General features: G+C 32.5%; 4 protein-coding genes across 5 annotated transcripts in view; 3 read left to right on the top strand and 1 right to left on the bottom strand.

Moving 5' to 3' along the window:
- Nucleotides 1–209: 209 nt before the first annotated feature.
- Nucleotides 210–2451, top strand: LOC126757951 (rabenosyn-5). Its single transcript, XM_050471889.1, has 4 exons — nt 210–870; nt 934–1081; nt 1142–1779; nt 1848–2451. Exons 1-4 carry the CDS (start codon nt 325–327, stop codon nt 2091–2093), a joined length of 1578 nt encoding a protein of 525 aa, XP_050327846.1. The 5' UTR covers nt 210–324; the 3' UTR covers nt 2094–2451.
- A 40-nt stretch (nt 2452–2491) lies between these two features.
- LOC126757954 (acyl-CoA-binding protein) lies at nt 2492–3700 on the bottom strand. Its single transcript, XM_050471891.1, has 4 exons — nt 3589–3700; nt 3457–3499; nt 3237–3351; nt 2492–2898 (listed from the first exon to the last, which is right to left on the bottom strand). Exons 2-4 carry the CDS (start codon nt 3469–3471, stop codon nt 2756–2758), a joined length of 273 nt encoding a protein of 90 aa, XP_050327848.1. The 5' UTR covers nt 3472–3499; nt 3589–3700; the 3' UTR covers nt 2492–2755.
- A 196-nt stretch (nt 3701–3896) lies between these two features.
- LOC126757953 (BTB/POZ domain-containing protein KCTD5) lies at nt 3897–10082 on the top strand. Its single transcript, XM_050471890.1, has 6 exons — nt 3897–4420; nt 4495–4748; nt 5237–5422; nt 5502–5567; nt 5630–5820; nt 9079–10082. Exons 2-6 carry the CDS (start codon nt 4566–4568, stop codon nt 9089–9091), a joined length of 639 nt encoding a protein of 212 aa, XP_050327847.1. The 5' UTR covers nt 3897–4420; nt 4495–4565; the 3' UTR covers nt 9092–10082.
- Nucleotides 10083–16357: 6275 nt separating this feature from the next.
- The window catches only part of LOC126760437 (rhophilin-2), a 130981-nt gene continuing 125933 nt past the window's right edge, over nt 16358–21405 (top strand). For both annotated transcript variants that reach the window (XM_050476062.1, XM_050476063.1), the window contains exon 1: nt 16358–16815. The gene's annotated coding sequence lies outside the window, so the exon portion shown is untranslated. The remainder of the gene's footprint in view (nt 16816–21405) is intronic.

Here is a 21405-nt window from a genome sequence, read left to right as displayed (position 1 = left end):
AGATAAAAGTGTTTGAATTAAGAAAGTTGTTTAAGAAAAATAAATTTTAATTTAAATACGATTATCTCATTGGTTTCACAACAACAAGTTCCAGCAGATCATAAAAATATAAATGGTAAACAAATTTATTCGATTCGTACTTAAACAACCTATCGATTAGTTCTCGATTTAATGTACTAAACAGCTGATTTACTTGTGATTTTGCAATTAAACGCCCACATACAATTAATTGTTATTTACTTCTGAATAAATGTGTTTGGTTTTTTAATTTTAGCCATTTAATATATTTATAAGTTAGAGGCGAGTACTGTGAGATATAGGAAAATGTCCAATCCGTTCGGGGAACCAGATGATGACGAATCTTGTGAGATTTTGGAAGGTTTTCTCTGTCCAATATGTAGAGAAGATCTCAAATCAGCTGAATTCTTAACTGTGCATTTCGAAAGGTCTCATGCAGAACAGCAGGATGCTCTCAAATCAGTTTTTAAAGACATAATATCAAAAGCTAAAAATAAAATCCTTAATTTCGACGAAACATTTGACCTCTCCAGAAGCTTCGATAAAAATGCGACTATTAGCGGAGCCGCTAGTAGTGGAGGAACATCAGGTAATGTGACGACAAATGCCACTTCGGGAGCGGATAATAATGGGTTAAAAATGAGTAATGCGCGAACACGTATGAATGTCTTCAATTTTATGGATCGCCAAGAAGTTGGCGCCGAATATAACCATTTGGAGTATTTTCAATCGATAAGAAACCCACGACTGGAGCGATATGCAAGTGAAACAAATAAATTGATTATTCGGCTGCATAAATTATTAACCAATTTACCAATGGATCCCGTACTGCGAAAACAACATGAACGCAATGTGAGATCTGAATTTAAACCGTATATATTGTTTATTTACTTGTCTTTAATTATGAATTCGCAGATTGTTACATGGTTGGATGGTAGCTCAGTGAAATTATGTCCTAGTTGCGCTAAAAACTTTCACATTGCTCGCCGTCAACATCACTGCCGTTTGTGTGGAAGCATTATGTGCAATGATTGTTCAAAGTTCCTTCCAATCGAAACTGCATGTAAGTAATTTAATTGTCTCCTGTTCTTATGTCATAATAAATATTGTATTCATAACTTAGTGCAACTTGCCAGTTTGGCTACATCACAAAGCGAAGCTATCAAGGAAATGCAAAGTTCTTCCGATGCGAATAAATCAAATCCACAGCACCATGGTATCCGTTCCTGTGACCATTGTTTGTGGCTTTTAGAAACTCGGCAAGAAATGCATGAGAGTCGAACATACCGTCCGCTTATTTCACAAATTTATGCAGATATACAAAAATTGCGCAAGGATGTATTACCCGATATAGAAATGTATTTAAAGATAGTTGGTAGTCTTTACGATGGCGAGTCTATTTTCACCATTGCCGACGCAAGTGCGTTAAGGGGAAAAATTGGTCATGTGGCTGAAGCTATCGATTTGCGGAGTAAACGTATATTAGCTATACCTTGTCAAGAAGGTAGTCGAGAAGGGGCCCTAAAAAAAGCCATACGTTTATCATGCAGCCAACTAATCAAAGACAAAATTCTATCAATACCACCCCTACCTGAGGAAGAAGATATACGAAAAATTCAAGACCGTAAAAGAATGGAGGCAGAACAACGTATTGAAACCGAACGCCGTCAAGCAATGGAAGCATATGAACGACAAGCATTAGCCAATAATGCTAGTGGCGGTCAAACCAGAGTAAATAATGAGAACGATTACGCTTACGGGGTAATTTTTTTTTAAATATTATTTCGTGGCATGTAACTGTTATTGTATTTTTTTTTTTTTTTTTGCAGTCTGACTTGCGATCTTTAGATAATTGGTCGGCGCAACCAGTAAATATATCTCAAAGTGAAGATCCACTTATTGAGCAAATAAATATTATTAAGGGCTATATAAAACAAGCGCGCCAAGAAATGAATTTCGAAGTAGTGGAGACATTAGAACTCAATTTACGAGAACTGCAAAGAGAATTCTACGAAAGGCAAAGAGCTTCTAGAGAACTGAATCAGGACGCGGGAAGAAGCAAACAAGCAACTTAGAGGAGAACTTACAAAACAAATATTGTATACATTATAATAGGGATAATTGTAAGTGAACATTGTTTGACAAAAGAAAGTATCCAAACTTGGCTTAAAAAAACTTATAATTGGCTATAGCTTAAATTTTAGCAAATAAGAAAACGAGTCATGGTACTCGTATTAGAAATTTCTCAATGTTTTCTTAATTATATGACAAAGAATGTTCACCCTAATTGGTATTTTTACACTTAAAAGTGTAATATATTATAGTATATACCCTACATGAGCATTGCGTGTCAATTAAAGTGGCATTTTCATCAATACTATGAGATTGTTATTCATATAATGAAAATATATTCCTACATTCCGCATCCAACAACTTCTTGCTTTAAATATTTTCAGAGAAATGTATACGTAAATTGTTTTTTCATCGTTGCCTTTATTATAATTTACTAAAGAATACAAAGATTTATAAATCTATTTTCATGTTAATAATCTATAAAAAATTGTGCATTAAAGTGCGTTTGAAAATAGACGGCTTTTTTCTTAGAGTTTATAATATTTGCAAGATTTAAATACCAATTTATAGCAAATACAATATTGCTAAAATGATTAAACTGCTATGCAATATTTTGCATATTTTTTGGTTCTAAATTTCAGATGTATATTAGTATATAATATTCTTAGGCTTTTAGCCCATGAGTTTCTACTAAAGCCTTAACCTTCTCCACATAAGCAGTTTTGGCTTCATCCTGGGATGTGCCTTTGCGAGTGTTCCATGCTTCCCACTTAGCTTTGCCCTTGAAGTCCAAGAAACCAGGCTTATCTGAAAGTCAATATAAATAGAAACATCGTATTAGTAGTAAGAATCAAATATAGTTTTATATGCGCGGAAATTTTGTATACTAATAACAGATAACACTTCAGTAAAAACATTGAGTCACGTTATATGACTTTGGGTTTAACAAATTTTACAAGTACGAGTGAAATAAATAAAAGCTATCAATTCTCTACTTTAATCATAATCGCATTAAAATAATAAAATCATATATAAAAACTATCAATTCATCAGTTTAATCATAATCGCATTAAAATTATAAAAAGATAAGAAGCAATTATGGTAAACTTCCATGAATGGCACTAGTTACTGAGTTGATGATATACCTGTATTGCAATCTCCTACAGTAGCCTGTTTAAATAAACTGTAAAGTTCCAATAAATCATTATCGGATGGTGTAGAGTTTAGATTCTTTACATTTTCAGCGGCTTTATCAAATTCCTGCGAAGAAAGAGACAAGGTCAAAGTTTAAGCTATGTTAAAACAGGCCATGGGTGGCCGCACCCTGCTACCCGTTAGCTAGATGAAAAATGTATACATATTTACCTCTTGGCTGGCCATTTTGTAGATTGTTAAATTCTTTGTAGAGCTATAAGTGCAAATAAATATTTCCAATTGTTAGAAAAACTACCGTATATATATTTTGTCTTAAATTAGTATACGTATAAAAAAATGTACCTGCTGTGAGCTTAACGCCTGATGTATAATTGATAAGTGAAATTAGCCGGTGTGTTTTTTCCCATGTGTGTGAACTGGACAATGGAGCCAGATTAGCTTGAATATAATTTACAATTTTTCACAGTGAAGGGAAGTAAAGTCATTAAATTGACGTCAATTGAAAATCAGCGATAGTTGGTTGTATATTAAGTATATACTTTTTAAAATTAAAAAAAAAAATCAATCCTAAATTTTACATAGTATTCGGTAATATCAGTAATTTATCGAAATATCGGTTTGAATTCATTTACAGAACAAATTGCAACACTGTCCCTGAGCGAGAAAACTATATAAGCTACGAATGAACTCGATAAGCAAATGAATGGCAGAAAAGAAAAACATTTATTTGGAGAAAAAAGAAGTAAACGAGTGATTATTGAATGAAGAGTGGTGAATAGGCATGTAATCTGTATTATTAATAAATTAAAAGTAATTTGTGGCGGAATTGATTACAAAGATTGATTGTGAAGAATTATAAGATAAAATAGAAATATTTCCTTTAAAAGATAAGATACTCATAAATGTAAGAATACCTAGAATTTGCGGAGTATTATTGAGTGCCAGAGATTTTGAATCAATTAAAAGAAAAGCAAAATTGCAGTTAAGTGCTCCACAAATTGCACCTTTGTCCGGGTAGAGTTCAGTTTAAGAGAGTGGAAAACATTCCATAACTGCTGAAGGTTAACAGGCACCAATTGTTCTACTAAATCGCAGTTGCAACGAATTCAGTGGTATATAATCAAACCTTGAAAGAAAGTACGTGGTCCACAAAATATACACAGCCATTGGCCAGGTGCGCAAACATGTGGAATTTGATGTATTCTTCATGTGTTTTAATTCATTTAACAATTGTTTTTTTTTTTACAGATTTTGAGTGCTAAAAAACTTGAGCAAGTAAAGATCCGGAAAATTAAGACTCAATACTTTCAAATTTAATTATGACCACAATAAATATAAATTCACGAAAAAGTCCAATGCTGAAAAAGCAGGGCACGGACCAATGGGTGAAGCTCAATGTGGGTGGCACATATTTCCTTACAACAAAGACTACGTTATCCCGTGACCCAAATTCGTTTCTATCGCGTCTAATACAAGAAGATTGTGATTTAATATCAGATCGGGTAAGCAGCCAAACTCATCATATTAGTGATAAAATAGTCAACCATAAAATTTCGTGTGCAAAAAAGATTAATACATCTAATGCTGATAGTGACCATAATGCTTATTGATTTAAATTCAATTCCTTGACAATTCGAAAAACTGCACGCCATTAATAACACCACTTAGATATGTGTGCAGTTATGTGAGCTAAAGCAGGTCATTATATTCAGGGCAAAAGTGGGGGTGGCGAATATGTACCAGCACACATAAACAAAAATGCGCCCCAATTTGCTATTTAGTTCAAAGTCAAACGAAATATGCTAAAATAATGATTTTGATTACCTCTGTTTTGGTTTTTTACTTCACCTGAACGCGAGATATATATTCACATACATATATAGTGATAGTGTTCATTCAATGCACTTTTACCACTGCATTAAGGCTATTTCGTTAGTTCATTTCTTTCATATTTATTTACTGTGTATTTCATCTGTTGGTCTGTTTTTAGGATGAAACAGGTGCCTACTTGATTGATAGGGACCCAAAATACTTTGCGCCTGTGTTGAACTACTTGCGACATGGTAAACTCGTCTTAGACGGTGTATCCGAGGAAGGCGTTCTAGAGGAAGCCGAATTTTATAATGTCACACAACTCATAACGTTATTGAAAGAGTGTATAAATCATAGAGATCAGGTAGGTGTCACTAAAATTTATTTATTTACATAGCAGCGATGCAATGATTATATGTAATGATTTTTATTACTCATTTTAGCGACCACAAGCCGATAAAAAGCGTGTATATCGCGTATTACAGTGTCGTGAGCAAGAGTTAACACAGGTAAATACAAGCGTACAGCACAAGTTTATATATTAATTTGCAATTAATTTTCTTGCTAATAGATGATCTCAACATTATCGGATGGTTGGCGTTTTGAGCAATTAATTAGTGTGGGAATGCAATATACGAATTATGGACCATTCGAAAATAATGAATTTTTATGCGTAGTCTCAAAAGAATGCGGCACAACGTCAGGTCGTGAATTGGAACTGAACGATCGTGCCAAAGTGCTACAGCAGAAAGGATCTAGAATGTAAGAATTTGTGTATTCAAACTAATAATTCATCACTGCAGTCGTATATATATATATATATTTATTAAGTAAACAATTTTTTTTATATATTGTACATACATACATACATGTTATGTGTGTAGTATTGGGTAGTCGATAAAACAAGATTATTAAATGCAAAACTTATATAGGAAACCTGTCGTGCGTGGAAGATAATACTTTCAATCGTATATTTTAGTGACTAGCGCGAATTTGTATTTACCGTTATAATGACGGGTACATGCTGCTTATAAAGTAGATTGTCACTTCATCACACTTTTATAGTTTCTTAAGTTAATTTTTCACTAACAGAGTCACTACATGGGTTAGGTATTTGTTCTTTGCTTAAATTAACTTCTTTTAGTTTTTGTATTAATTTTTACACAAGTAATTAACTTTTGTCATTAATCATTATTATTTAAAATTAAAAAAAAATCGTATGCTGGTTGAAAATACAAATATAGGTTATTTTTTATCACATCATTTGAAAGCATTTGAAAAAAAAACATTTATTCTTCGGAAATTCAAATATATGTAGGTTATGTTTTACCACATTGTCATAGTTAAATGTATAAGATAAAATAGATAATTTATCTTGTTTGTAACACTGAAAACGTAGCCTTAGCACCCCGTTGCAATCATCGCTTTTGATATTCGAAAAATGTGGACTGAAAAACTTTAAACTCAATACGCAGCAAAAATAATTAAATTCTGAATACGATTAATGCCACCAAAATTAGTTCCCCACCGATGATGTGGTGAAAAAATTCTATGTTGGATCAACTGGAAACAGTCAGAAACTATCCAGAGCGCATTTTTAAAAGTGAATGCGTTAGGTGGGCTATTATTAATAAGTAGGGAATCTGTGAAAAATATATAAATAACCTTTTGTTACAAATCAAATCAAATTAGAAAATTACTGATACACTTATTTTTTTGCATATTTGAAGTGAAGTAAGAGAATCAAAGATAATAAGATAACCGTAAATTCTCTGAAAAGTTCTTATAAAAGTTACAGATGGCACTTAAGTCGCCGTGTTTGCCACTTTTAGCCCTTATTTTATTTATAAAAGACTAATGTAATAAATGATTGTACCGCGGGGAAGGTAGTGAATGTAGTACGCACAAAAATCCAAGTAAATGCCTCGTTTACGAAAATGTTTTTCTTATACAAGTAAAAAACTAGCAATGAATAATAATTATTAAAAAAAAACCAAGAGAGATATTCTCTTGCTATAATAAGTTAGGTCATGTCCACATGAAAATATTCAAATAATCTATATAACAAAATAATATACTCAAATAGTAAGATGTATGTATATTTAAGGCAATAATGAAATTTTCTGTTGCATAGTATTTGCATAAGATACATAATTTCTAAAGCGCAATTATGCAAGTGTACAGCGTACTTATTGTAGCGTATATATAAGTATATATATATTTATACGCAATCACTTTATTGTAACTAGTATACGTTGTTAAATCTGGCAACCAGCAGCTTTTATCCACGTATATGCGCGATGAAAATCTTGAAACCCGCTTTAAACACTAAAAATATTTATATTTGAGAACACACTTAGCAAGATTTGTATAGCAAAATGCGAAAATATTATTTTTCGATTAGCAACTTCAAAATAATTTTCATAAAAGCAATAATTTGAAGACTAAATTTACGTACATACATACATATATTTGTGTATATATATATTGTATGTTGTATATTTTATATATGTATAGTTAGTTGTGTGAGCGATTTATAGCTTTTTGTATGTGTGTGTGTATGTTTGAGAGCATGTGTGCGCAGTATTAGTAGTACTCACCGCTTCTTAGTTTGGAAAACCTTAATGTTTACAGCTTTTCAATGAAAGCATATGCCCGTGAGGCAAATGTGTATATTTTGTGCTTTTTAGTTTGTAGTAATTAGACAAGTGCAGGCTTTTTTTTTTTGAAAATTTAACACTGGGAAACAGTTTGTGGAGTATAGCTATTAGTTATATTGTTATATAACTATAAGTTTTCGAGCTTTTTAGGCAAAGCAGTTTAAATTTAAAAGATACGGAGCAATATAATGTAATTATCCAAATCAAAGCTCAAGAAAACAGAATTCTACATTTTTTTTTTTTTTTTTTGCCTATGTTATAAAAGTTGTACACTAGCAGCAATTTTCCATACTATTAAAAAATATTAGTGTTCAAATGGCAAACATTAAAGAAAGCCAGAAAAAAGATCTCAAGCAAATACTTGAAGACTCCTTGCTTTTAATATACATATAACTAATATTTCTTAAAAAAATACAGAAACGAAGTAAACCAATTAGTTCACATTTCGTTTATGAATAAAACGATTAAAATCGTCTTGAAAAAACACTACATTCTACTTGCATTTAAATCAACATCACTGCTTAGATTTTGCATTCAAGTGTCCTAATATTTATTTTATTATTTATGCCCTGATCTATGTATATATTCACAAACTAGTCCCTCCGTTTTTGAGATATCGATCTCAACTCTTTCAAGTCCTTTTTTCTTCGAAAAGCTGCGGAAACGCCGATATATGTAGGACTATTATAGCATATAGTTGTCATATAAACTGATCGATCGAATCAAGTTCTTGTATGGAAAACTTTTTCATTTAACCAGATATCATCACGAAATTTGGCAGGTATTATTTTCTAACGCGAGAATACAATCTCTGAACAAATTGTTCAAATCGGATTATTATAGCATATAGTTGACATACAAACTGATTGAACAAATCAAGTTCTTTTATAGATGGATTATGTATTTGTGAGGGGTATACAGCTTTGACGCAATTCTTTTATTTTTATTTATTTTTTTTTTTTTTTTTTAACTTTTTTTATTTATTTATTTTTTATTTATTTTTTTATTTATTTATTTTTTTATTTATTTTATTTTTATTTATTTTTTCCAAATAAAAACTTAAGTTCTTCATCATTTTAAAAAACCTCAATTGAATTTAATTATAATAGTTCGTTCACTGTTGAAATTATAGCACGTCCATACATACCTCCAGTCTTGCTGGGCCTTTCATCTACTTCATATTAATGGGTGCTTGTGTTGTAGTATATTCGTATGTGAGTTTATACGTGGCGTTTGTGCTTGTGCATAAAATTGTAGTATTTAGTAAACATACAATTATAAATATATCACCACAATTTTTTCTTATTGAAATTTAATGCATTTTCTTATTTACTTTACTTGTTTTTTTCTTTAATTGCAGTCTCGGAATTTAAAGTAGAAAGAAAGCGAATTCTCACACCACCTCCAACATCCTCCCACACCACCACCCTAGAAACTGTATAGCGAAAGCCTTTGCGTAATAGTGTGCCCCCCTCACAATGCTTACCACCTACCACCAACACCACAACTACCGCCCGCAAGCGCCAACACCATATAGCCACCATCATCATCACCAAAACACACACACACATGTTAACACGCCCACTTTAAACAACCATCAGCATTGTCACCTTAGGTTCACCAAGTAATACTTTCGACATAACAGACGGCAATCACCGCTAACACCAAGCAACACCACCAATGATTCAATGATTGTACTGCTTTAAGAGTGCAAAAACAAAGCAATGCGTAGTTAACCACGTGCTCAGTAGTCGCTCACAATGACACACATTTATATTTATATTAATATATACTTGAATAACTGCAAATTTATAGAAAAAAAGTAACGATATTATAACAGTACATGTTTCATAATTCTACTTACTCACACATGCAAATTATTATCATTAAGTTGTGATTAACTCATTAATTCATCAGAAGCGCAAAACTGCAAAAAAAATATTGTGAAATTTTTAAAATTTATTTAAGTAATAGAAAACGTATTAAGCATTGGTGTAAGTAGTATGTCAGCAACGTTGAAACGCGTTAAATGTGAAGCTGTCGGGTGATTAAAACCACTTTGTTTCCTTAATAATAATAAAAAATATAATTACAAGAAAAAATAAATAAAAATAAAAAAACAATACTGTAAATCCTTACATATATAACGAAAATGCAAATGTAAAAGAAATTGCACGTCAAGTTGCCGTTAGGAAAAGCTATAGCTTAGTTGCAGCTGCAAATCCCGTCAGCAGTTACATACAAACACACATAAAGCGCATATTAGGCGAAAAATTGAAAAAAATTGAGAGAAAAACTGAAAACAATAATCAGCAACTGTTATATACAATATTTTGCTATTAAAACGATATTAAAGTTTTTGAATATGTATTTCTTAAGTTATTTAACTTTGCGTGAAATGCAAAAAACATATATACTTTATTTTGGTATTAATGAACAAAAAATCGCAAAAGTATATTGAAGTTGTAAATCACTATATAAACAAGCCCACATAACTGCAAATATGTACTATAAGCACAATTTTCGAAAAAAATTAATAATAATATTTTTGGCTTTTAAACATTGCTGCTCAGTGTGCATAAATTGTTAAAATTTCGTTGAAAATTAATATTAGATATTGGTTCAAAATATTATTTTCATATTTTAGCTTTTGATGATGTATTTGATTATTAAATGCAATAATAGAAAATTTGATCGAGTTTGAGGGTTTATATTTTTTTTCACAACTATAATAAAGGCTATTACCCAAAAAATATTAAGGTAATCCTATTATGTTTTACAAATCGAAAATATTCAGTACTCACTAAATCAAAATTGAAAAAAATTATATCAAAAAAATAAAATTTTGGAAAAAAATTTATATTTAAAAAAAATTTAAGTTTTAAAGAAAACATTAAATTTGAAAAAAAATAAAATTTGAAAAAAAAAATAAGTTTTGTAAAAAAAATCAAAAATATATTACTCGTATCTGCAAAACAAATTTTCCTTATATTGGTTATATTCTGAATCAGTTTCTTTTAAATAAACTTTGTCGTATAAATATTTAACTAACAAGAGCATATTTTATGAATATTTCACAGTTTGTTGTAAAAAGACTGTGTTTTCAGAGAATACCTTGTCTGAAAAAATAAAAAAAAACAATTGTTTTAGAATTAGAAGAAATTTGATTTTGAAATAAAAACTGTAAAAAATTAAAACATTAAAAATTAATTTAAAAATAAAATTAAATATTAAATAAATTTTTAAGTTGAATTATAAATTGAATTACAATAATTATAATTTACAAATTTTAAATCAAATTAAAAAATAAAAATTTGAAATTTAAAATTAATGAAAATTAAAATTTCAAAAGTTAATTTTAAAACCTAAAATTTTAATTTTATAATAATATAATTAAAATATTAATATTATTAAATTTTAAAATTTTAATTCTTTGATTAAATTAAAATTTGTTATTTTTATATAATATAATGCTATAATTTTTTAAAGTTTTTTTTTAATTACAGAAAATAATATTGAAAAAGAAATCATTAAAATTTTGTGTAGAGTCATAAAATATTTAACTAATAATTGTACTGAAATTTTCCAACTTTTGTTTTTTGTTTGCAATAAAATACACATTACTTTATACATATATACATTTTTGTATGAAACTAACCTCAAACTAAACGATGTTTTCAAATATTTTAAAGTGAATAGTTGCAATAATTAAAAAACAAAATTTTGAAAAACAATCTAAAACGCAAATAATCAAATACTGCGGGAAATTAGTGCAAAATTCAATAATAAAACAATTTCAAATAATTGTTAACCACAAAATATTTATATTTTCCAATTATATTATATACTTTTTTCATCATGCAATAATAATTAGCAATATTGGGTAGTCGAAAAAATCTTTTCGTATTTCTAATCAAACTTCAATTTATTTTTATATATTTTAAATAATAAATAAATAAACTGTCCAATATTATAATTATAGTTAAATTAAACTTCTCCAAAAATTTGAATATTAAACTTTCATAAAATTAAAATTGAACTGTATAAATTTATTATTTTCACACATACATACATATGTATGTATGTATCTATACACATATAAAATTGCACTAGCTGAGCAGCAATGTTACATATAAAAGCACCGTGTGAAAACCAATAAACTTTATGCAAAAACATCTTATTCACAACAATGAACCGTTAGAATTAAAACATTAACATTTATACACACACATACATACATATGTAAGCAAAAAAAAAATACCAACACTCATACATACATACATACATGAAATTGTAAAAGTGAAACAATGAAAACTTTCCGTTATGCATAGCAACTGTAAATTTAGGCGCGAAACTCTTTAAGACACACACACACATACACACATAAAATGTTGCAACACATAGAAAACGCTACGAATGCGAATTTATTAAATTAAACATCTAATTATAAGTTGAAAGATTTTGCACCCATTCTTACGCAACGTTCGTGCAACATAAGCTTTTCTTATGTTTCGTTCCGTTATGCCGCGTCTTGTATTCACTGAAGTTTTATATGCTATAGTCTAAATAAAGCAAATGTAGAATTTACTCGTAAATAATTCCGACTGACTTAAAAACAAAAAAAAAAAAACAAAAATAAAAAACACGTAAAAATTATAAACAAATGCTGCGCATGTGCTCCCCACACCCCCGCAGCGATATGGCGTTACTTTGTGCGGGCTGGTGGGGCAGCAGTAGCAGCCAAGTGAAATACATAAACAAATTAAAATTTTAATTAGATATGCAATGAAACAAACAGAAATTTACATTTAACAAAAATAAAAAATTGAAAATTATTTAAAGTGAAATTGTGACACTCATAATTAGCAAAGACAAAATGCATTGCGTTTGTTCGAATATTTAAGATTTTTCGTTTTATTTACAGACTCACATGCAGACATACATACATACATACATATATAAAAAAAAAACAATTGCCTCTACATAAAAAACAAAACAGATATTTGTGTAACGTTATAAGCTGCATGAGCTTGTATAAATGATATATTGATTCAATAAAACAAAATCCTTTTTTCTAAAAAAAATATATGCATTTTTTTAACTATTCTACACTGTGAAACAAATTGAAAGCGTCACTCAATTTTTTATAATGTTCGGGAGGTTTGTGGGTTTCAGAGCCAGGCTGTCTAAAAGCTGGTTCACAGTTATATCTTAGACCCTTGAAATATGGCCCCTACAAAAGGTATTTGTCAAGTTTTCCTGCGCGACAGCAAAGGGCAGTATCACCGTCAAACCGTGCTTTGATCCAGTTATGTTAGATGGCTGATCAAAGATCGTACGGGGACTGCTATATGCAGTTCTTTGTTCCTTGACCCCCCAAAAGGATACGGGAGCACTGACCAGCTGCCAGTCTACCGAAAGCGGTGCTAGGGTGCCTTTCCTTGCTAGCCCATCAGCTTTGCAATTTCCTGTGATTCCGCTATGGTCTGGCACTCATACCAGTCATCACAAATACACTCTTTGCTATTGATAGTGAGGTTAGGCACTACTCGACTAAACTTGAACGCACTGCTAATGAGTTCAAGACTAATATCGCCGCTCTGCTATCTGAGTGAATGGTCACTTCTATGAAGGAGGCCGCATTTTGGAGCTGTAGTCTACTGCTACCTCTATGGCTGCAAGCTCGGCTAGAGTTCGGCTTGGCGACTTCATGATCCAAGTTATCGGCTATGAAGCCAAAATGTGTGAGGATATCCGAGGGTTCAGATAGGTGTTCTTTTAAAAACCCGAATTCTCTGAGTCTGATAGTAACTTTTGTAGCCATACATCTTTCGTCGATTTTTACGGGCACTATGTGCAAGATGGCGTTAAGTTGGACTGAACCTTAGTGCACTACACATGATGATGAGCATCGCCCGTTGAACGCTTTCGTGTTTCTTTGCAAGTGTTGTCTTTTCTAGAGCCTTCCATCACATGAAGACTCCATAGAACATAATGGCTTTGCAAACGGAGGTTCCCATTTGCGACAGCGCTGCCACTGGGATCTTATATCTACTAGTAAATAAATCTACATCTTTTGCATATACAATCACCCGGCAGCCACGATCCTCAAGTTTTTTAAGCAGGTCGTTAACGATCAGGATCCATAGAAGAGGAGAGAGGAGACCTTGTGGGGTTTCCCTACTCACATTTCGTGGAGCGCGTGCGTTGCCCCATTTCGTTTCAATCACTCTGTCGTACAGAAGACTGAGAATGATATATTTGAGATTTGATTCAAGCACAGGACCGTTCAGAGCAGCAAGGGCAGGGCTCAACAGCGAACTTCTTAATCCTAATGCCTTCCTCAAGCCATGACACAATAGTATGCAGGACAGTATTTACTGACTTATCTTTACAATAAGCATGTTGTGCTCCTAATAGATAGTCCCTCGGAATGTTCCTCCTTATGTACCAGTACAGCAGTTTTTAGTAAGAAAAGGAGAGGCTGATGGGCCTAAAGTCCGTGGCCATAATTTGGGAGCCTCTACCAGCCTTCGAGATGAATGTAACTCTGACTTGTCTCCAGGCTCTTGCGATGTAACACAGTCTTATGCAGTTCACATAGATAGGTGCCAATCGGCTGAATGACACCTTAAGCCTGCTGTGGCCTGGTGTCGTTCTTACCTATAAAGTACACCAAATACATTTAAAAACTTTCCTGAAAGTCAAACCAGGCTATACCAACGATACTGTCGATAATAAGACTTCCAGAGCGTGGTGTATCTTTGACCATAAACACTATTTACAAAACTTCATGTAATAAGACATCAGTGATCACCATCTGTGAAACGTTCGAACATTAGCAGACTCATCATAGACGGTATCAAACAACAGAACGAGATTTGTTACTGCAAAGTTGGCTACGAGCTGTGAGGTATTCCACACATGCATATTTCTGCACCAGAACGGCGACTACCAGAAGGTTTCAAGACTCTTGTAGAATCCCCAGAGGTGACACAGTCATTGATGCCCAGAGCATATTGAAATTATGGATGGAAACCTTCTCCAGCCTGCTGAATGGCAGTGAAAGCATAACAACAGGATATGCTGAACCCGATTCCACAAACGATGACGATGGAGAAGACGTTCCATTACCCGACCATGAAGAAGTTCGAATAGCAATTACCCGTCTGAAGAACAACAAAGCGACTGGGCCGATGGATTGTCGGCCGAGCTATTCAAATACGGCGGCGAAGAACTGATAAGAAGCATGCATTAGCTTCGTTGTAGAATATGGTCGGACGAAAGCATGCCCGATGATTGAAATTTAAGTGTGCTTTGGCCCATTCACAAAAAGGAGTCTCCGCAATCTGCGCCAACTAAGATAAGCCTCCTCAACATCGCATATAAGGTTCCATCGAGCGTACTGTGTGAAAGACTGAAGCTCACCTTCAACAAACTGATTGGACCTTATCAGTGTGGCTTTAGACTTGAAAAATCTACAATCGATCAGATTTTCGCCATGCACCAAATATTGAAAAATATCCGTGAGAGAAAGATCGACACACACCACCTCTTGTGTAAGCTGACGTTAATCAAAACCAAAAGCTCAGTCAGGATCGAGAAATTCCTCTCGGAGTCGTTCGATACCAAGCGATGTTTCATACAAGGAGGCTCTCTATCGTGCGACTTCTTTAATCTGTTGCTGGAGAAAATAATAAAAGTACGCCAATGATATTTATAGCATTGCCATCAACAACCTTGCGTTAGCTCTGCTTTCTACAAACTGGATATGGAAGCGAAGCGTATGGGTCATAACTTTGTAGTCGTAGAGAATTGTGTGCATCATGAAACCAGCATTAACACCAACAAAAAGATCAGCTTCAAAATCAAACGCATAATAACTCTTGCTAACAGGTGCTACTTCGGACAAAGTAGGCAATTGAGAAGTAAAGTCCTCTCTCGACGAATAAAGACCAAACTCTACGAGTCACTCATCATCCTAGTCTTGCTATATGGTGCAAAAGCATGGTCGATGGCAACATCTGATGAGTCCGCGTTACGAGTTTACGAGGGAAGGTTCTGTGGAAGATTTATAGTCCTGAGGCATGTTATATGCTAAGATGACGTTCAGATGTCCAAGAAGCATGTTCTACAATTTTAACAGGTCCTAAAATTAAAAACTCACACACATTCTGGAAACAGCTGATTTGGGGGGAAACAGTGCAGTAACAACAATATATGATGCAAAATTATATAATCGGCTAATTAGCTTGAACTGGGTAATATTATTTACTCTTCTAGAGTTTATTTTTTATTTAAACTTAACAGTTAAATTTTAAAAAGTAAAATGATATTTTACGATTTTCAACAAGCTACCAATAAGGTTAGCAAAACGTGAGAGAGCACTAGTACTCCCACAACGAACTGCATAGGAAATTGCAGCAGTTAGCGCCACAGTGGCTTCAAAACGTCGATATACAACAGGTGAGTTCAGCTCTTGCGTTTGCTGTACTATGCTCACACATATGTATATACTCGCTCTCTCTCGCTAGCTGGCTCCCGATTAAGCGATGGAAACTCACCTGGTGAGTAACTTTACGTGCACGGCTTTAATTCAACTGACATTTCACCACAGTTAAGACGACAAGCTAAACAATTCGGTTTAGTTTTTAACGAATCAGCGACAATTGCGGACGTGAAAATTCGATACGGCGGCGGTTGTATCAACATATAACCTTTTCATACCCAAACTCACTTCATATTTCGTATCATTTATTTACAAGTGGTTGTCAAACAGAGCTGCGGGCGCACTGCTCTGTGCCGAGTCGGTATCAAATTCCACGATTGAGTCGTGTTACAGTTTCGGTTCAAAAAAAATAAAATAAATAAACAAAAAAAGTAATTAAATTATGCTTATGGCGTTTTATACAAAATTCAAATACTTGCAATAAACGTTGGTATAATAAAAGCAATAACAACAATAACTGTTAGTGGCGACAAGTATAGCGTGGCTATAACTAGACGTGGCAAATAGTGCAACAACAAACAATAAAATATACATACACGCGTGAAATAACTGTGAACGGTTGGGAAGAGTTATTTAACTCACCGGAAGGTAAATAAATATATATATTAACAGTTGTACATAAGCATGTGTGTCATGTAAATGAATATCAATGCAAATGCAGCCCACTGAATTGTAGTGAAAATAGGCTGCAATTATACAAACATAATAAACATATCCAACATAAAATAAATCAGGCCTAATACATATGTATGTATGTATGTATATATAAGATAATATATGTATATATGCACCAAAACATACCGACATTCATCGTTTAAGGCGCGTTCTGTGCAAATAACTGAGTTGTGGGTGTGAATTGATCCCCAGTGTTGTGGAATGTTGCTGGTTAGACTACAACAACAATATAGCAACAGCAATAAAGTGGAAGTTTGTTTGTACATGTGTATGATTTATTCAAATTTTAGCGCATTAAGCGGTGCTTGTTAATGATATTTATGAGAAATCGTGTGGAAAACTTTTGAGTGTGTGTTTTTTAAGGAAAATTTTAATTAAATCGTGAAAATGTACATATCGCTTATTTGCTGCAAGACCGACATAGATCAAAAAACGTGATTTTTGAGTTAATGATGCAGAATTGTTCGTTATATCATACTTCATGTTGAGTGAAAAATTCATATGTGAAAGAGAATATGATTCCTGTATATAAAGTCAGTGTTTTAAAAATTATTTTTTTGACTGCTCTTGCAGAAAAATATGTCATATAAAAATAATTATTAATAAATAAATAAAAGAAAATGTCAAGACAAAAAACAGGTTTGATTGAAAAATTATTGCTTTTATAAGGTGCGTTCCAAAGTAAACAGGACTTTAAAAAAAAAAGCACAAATGGTTTTTCGGCAAAATCAATTTATTTTATTCAAAATAGCCTCCTTCTGCTTCAATACAGCTTTTTGCACGGTCCAAAAGCATGTCGAACCAGTGTTTTAGCTCGTTGGCCGGTATGGCCGCCGTATGCCGGTGCAAGCCTTTTGAATGACCTCTACGTCTGCATAACGCTTTCCTTTCATGGACAAATGCATTTTTCCGAATAGGAAGAAGTCGCACGGTGCCATATCAGGTGAATACGAAGTTAATGGTCAAAAGGTGATTTTTGGTCAAATAAACGCCCTTCGAATGTTGGATTCTGAGCATTTTTTGGTTGTCAGTCAATTTGTGCGGAACAAACACCTTTCGTAAGCCCAAATGTTCGTTCAAATTCGATAAATCGATGTTTTGTTCAATTCCATTTCCATGAATTTCAATGATGATTTCGGCTCATTTTTGATGAATTCACGCACAGTTTCGATGGAATTTCCGGTGATCACGGATTTTGATTGACCCACATGTTGATCGTCATTTATGTCCTTACGACCACTTTGAAAACGTTGAAACCACTCGTGCACTCTGTTGCGGGATAGGCAATCATCGCCATAAACTTTTTTCATCAATTGAAACGTTTCAGTAAAAGTTTTACCAATTTTAAAACAAAATTTAATGTTGGCTCTTTGTTTCGAAACTCATTTTCGCACCGATAACACAAACATACTGACACTTAAAACGCAATAACTTCACTTCCAATCAATGAAATGTTATGAAATTCTCACTGGACAATTGATAAATGTAGCAGATTCTAACGCACTAGTTGACATATAGATGGCGCCACCAGGGGGCGCTAGATTCAAAAAGTCCTGTTTACTTTGGAAAACATCTTGTATATGTATATATAAACATTTTGTCCGGAGTAAACTCCTAAACTACTGAACCGATTTTAATAAAATTTAGCGACCCATATTCAGTTTAATCCAACGTAAAAGATAGGATAGTTTATATCTCAATGATAAAAGTGAAAACAAATTTATAAATAAAAAAATAATAATAAAAATTCAAAAATAAAAAAAAATTGATATAATAATTATTATAATTTTAAGTAAAATATCAAATAGAAATTTGAATATTTTTTCCTTTGACAACTATTTAAATCAACTATTTTCAAAATTAAAAATCTAATGTTATATTATACAGTCACCAATCTGTTTTTCTGCTGGAATTTTATGTAAAAATTGAGAGCGATAGCTTGAGTTTAGACTACCCTCCCTATTGTTTTGTGGGTAATTTTGAACGCATTTAATTGTTGGGTGATCATCTTTGATCGAGTACATTAAATTTTGAAAATCGTATGCCTTGGCTTTAGGTCTTCGAGAAAAGCCTTGATAAAGATTTCAGACTCTTGAAGTTAAAATAAATGGAATGCGATGTCATTTGTCGCACTCTTATGCATAGCTTTCCCTTTTCACTACTTATATCGTCACTTACAATGCATAACAACGTATCATCACAAAGAAAGAGTCGAAAATCGCTGTCAGATACAATAACCTATATAAAACCAAAATGAATATATGATAACTTGTATATAACCATTTTATAACCAAAACTCAAATTATGTTTCAATATGAGTGGTTTCTATTATAACGTTTTTCCTTTGCATGTAAACTTGTCAAAAGTGATATTTATTTGTTTATTTTGCATTTTAGGAGACGATACATATAATACAACTTGTATAATATTTATTGCATGACCTTGAGTTTTTACCAGGGCCCAGTCCTTACCTATAAATAATTTAGAGCTGATCTTGATTTTTCTAGCAACTTTCGTTGTAAAAACTGTGTTTTTTCAGCATCGAGGAATGTCTTGCGAGACTCTCAACTCTTTGTTGAAAGCAACTGCACCGAAGCTTAGATGTCTTGGTTGTGTTCATAAATTCTCTATTCTTTAATCCATTACCAAAATAACTATTATTATGATTATTTCACAATTAGGGAAATTTTCGAAAATATTTGTTCATAATTACACATCATTCCATTCATATTATAAAGAGATAAGCATTGTTGATAATGCTTACATAAAAGATAGTGAGTATGATAATGTAGTAGGAGTGTTTATTTATTTATAGTATAAATGCGGCTAAAATATGAATAGTGAGTCATTGTGAAAGTGTATTAAATATACTACTATATTTGGACTTAAATTTATCGTCAAGTGAAACACTTGTCATTAAAGGAATTTTGAGACACGAAAAAGTTAATAAAGTTGAAGTCTAGATAGAACGTAAGCTATTATTTACACTATCACTGATAATCAGGACCGTAGATAGAAAAGTGGTTTCCGGTGAGGCTATATGATGCGGGTCCCCTGCTTTATTAACTGTTGGAGAAAAAATCCGCAAAAAATTAGTGGAATTATTTCCAATTTCTCCCCTCCCTTGATTACTGATGATATCCATATAATTCCTACATTCAGAGTTGGAGATCCCTAAAAGGAAAAAATAAAAACCACAACTATCATAAAATCCAAAATCTTCAGTTTGGTTGCCCTTTGAGCTCTTATAAATTGCTTTTAATACTGCACCTAACGAATTTTGAAACACTAACATATTCAGTTTAAGCCTATATTAGTAGTTTGCTCTGCTAAAAAGCTGCTTCGATGACAGACAGTTTATCCCGAAAACTCTACAGAGCTTAGATATTGGACCGAATTGTTCAAAGCCTTATAAAAACTGAAACTTTGATAGAAATTTATAAGATAAGTGGATCTTAACGTGGGAGCAGCTGCTTCAAGTTCATAAAAACCTATTTGGTTTAGAAGGCTTTCAAAAAACTGCAAGAATTTGTGTTGCTTAAAAACAAATTTTTTTCAAAAGTAGTCTAAAGACAATCAAATGATCAAGCGAACCTTTATACTCATCGCTCTGTGTTCCTAAGTTCTTATCCTTTTAGCAATAAAAATGCATTACTACTTATGCTCTAAAAAAGTGCCTCAAGACATTTTTCAAACTTTTTTTTTGATTCGCACACCTACATACAGACTATAAATTTATCTCAGAAAAATCAACGCTTCCGCGCTATCACCGTTGGCTTCGAGCCATAACAGCGACACTGCTTTGGTGGTCACTAAAAAAAATTTTTGTTTGAAACATATTTACATAAAATTGTTGGTGTGAATCGGTGCAAATTATTTGAGTGTTAATTTGATTCGTCAGAAATTGCATGACGACACCACAAAAATATCTGAAGAAGGGTTGGCGCCCGTAGCTATCATAAATTTTTTAAGTAAACTTAATGTAGGTACAAGCAAATACATCAAAATAAACACACTCACACACACACATACATGCGCAATGATGCTTGAAAATAGCTTTAAGAAGAATTTAATCTCCAACGTAAAGTTTGGCCAGCGATCGGCCGCGAGATATAATATCTTCAAAGAAAGATTTAAACTTCGTATGTAAATATAAATATATATACATATATGTATATGCATATATACATGAGTGTATGTTTGTGTAATTAAATGGACGTAAGTGTTTGACGCATCAAATTTTAGGCAAGTTCAAGGCGACTTAACAACAACTTAACTTAGGCTTAAGGCATATCAAATTGACACGTTCACAACAAATATTTCCTCACACGGAGCTTTCGTTGTCTGGGAACTAGCTACCTGCCTATTGGAAATGTGTCTACTATTATTCATGCTACTCGCATACATACACACATATATATATATTGTATTTTATTTTATTTTTCTGCGCTTGGTTTTTCAGCTGAATTAAAACGCCTTTATAGTTGGTGGGTGTGGTCCACT

Source organism: Bactrocera neohumeralis, chromosome 5 (genome assembly GCF_024586455.1).
Source record: "Bactrocera neohumeralis isolate Rockhampton chromosome 5, APGP_CSIRO_Bneo_wtdbg2-racon-allhic-juicebox.fasta_v2, whole genome shotgun sequence".
Classification (NCBI taxonomy): Eukaryota; Metazoa; Arthropoda; class Insecta; order Diptera; family Tephritidae; genus Bactrocera; species Bactrocera neohumeralis.
The sequence above is the reverse complement of the archived record's forward strand: the minus strand, read 5'-3'. Positions and strand labels throughout refer to the sequence as shown.

What these genes read in the sequence shown, in the direction of transcription:
- LOC126757953 (XM_050471890.1), top strand. Translation starts at nt 4,566, where the DNA reads ATGACCACAATAAATATAAATTCACGAAAAAGTCCAATGCTGAAAAAG. An exon ending in GTATAAATCATAGAGATCAG is followed by an intron (nt 5,423 to 5,501) that starts GTAGGTGTCACT and finishes TACTCATTTTAG; the next exon opens with CGACCACAAGCCGATAAAAA. An exon ending in GTGAGCAAGAGTTAACACAG is followed by an intron (nt 5,568 to 5,629) that starts GTAAATACAAGC and finishes TCTTGCTAATAG; the next exon opens with ATGATCTCAACATTATCGGA.
- LOC126757954 (XM_050471891.1), bottom strand. An exon ending in TGTAGGAGATTGCAATACAG is followed by an intron (nt 2,899 to 3,236) that starts GTATATCATCAA and finishes ATTGACTTTCAG; the next exon opens with ATAAGCCTGGTTTCTTGGAC.
- LOC126757951 (XM_050471889.1), top strand. Translation starts at nt 325, where the DNA reads ATGTCCAATCCGTTCGGGGAACCAGATGATGACGAATCTTGTGAGATT. An exon ending in CCTTCCAATCGAAACTGCAT is followed by an intron (nt 1,082 to 1,141) that starts GTAAGTAATTTA and finishes TTCATAACTTAG; the next exon opens with TGCAACTTGCCAGTTTGGCT. An exon ending in AGAACGATTACGCTTACGGG is followed by an intron (nt 1,780 to 1,847) that starts GTAATTTTTTTT and finishes TTTTTTTTGCAG; the next exon opens with TCTGACTTGCGATCTTTAGA.